This window comes from Eimeria mitis, genomic scaffold (assembly GCF_000499745.2).
Source record: "Eimeria mitis Houghton genomic scaffold, Emh_scaff2326, whole genome shotgun sequence".
NCBI lineage: Eukaryota > Apicomplexa > Conoidasida > Eucoccidiorida > Eimeriidae > Eimeria > Eimeria mitis.
Window position 1 is genome coordinate 6,517 of NW_013570659.1, and position 439 is coordinate 6,955.

The 439-nt window shown below is 39.0% G+C and overlaps 1 protein-coding gene across 1 annotated transcript in view; it reads left to right on the top strand.

Moving 5' to 3' along the window:
- The window catches only part of EMH_0052140 (uncharacterized protein), a gene marked incomplete at both ends in the record, with an annotated part of 4,867 nt that extends 4,656 nt beyond the window's left edge, over positions 1–211 (top strand). The window contains one exon of the mRNA XM_013496843.1: positions 85–211. Coding sequence (XP_013352297.1) covers positions 85–211 — 127 coding nt within the window. The remainder of the gene's footprint in view (positions 1–84) is intronic.
- Positions 212–439: the final 228 nt, after the last annotated feature.

Genomic DNA, 439 nt, shown 5'->3' on the forward strand with positions numbered 1-439 from the left:
TTCTGTCTTCTTGTCTTTGGTGTTGTATTTTTTTTTCTTGCTTTTGTCTTTGTCTTCGCTGCTGCCTCTGTCTCTTCTCTCCAGCACAGACAGAAACAGAGACAGACACAAAAAGACAAAGACAAAGACAGAGACAGAGAGAAAAGGAGACAGAGAAAGAGGTAGAGACAAGGAGGAGACAGATACAGAGACAGAGAGGGGCAGGCGATGAGATAGAAACAGAGACAGACAGACAGGCACACAAAGAGACAAATACATATATAAATATATAAGGAGACAAATACATATATAAATATATAAGGAGACAAACAGAGACAAAAAAGAGAAGAGACAGAGAAAACAAAAGAAACGCAACAAAGGGGACAGAAAGAGAAAACATGCAGCTATACAGGATGCAGCAACACAGCTCACCGCAGCAACAAAACAATATATATATATA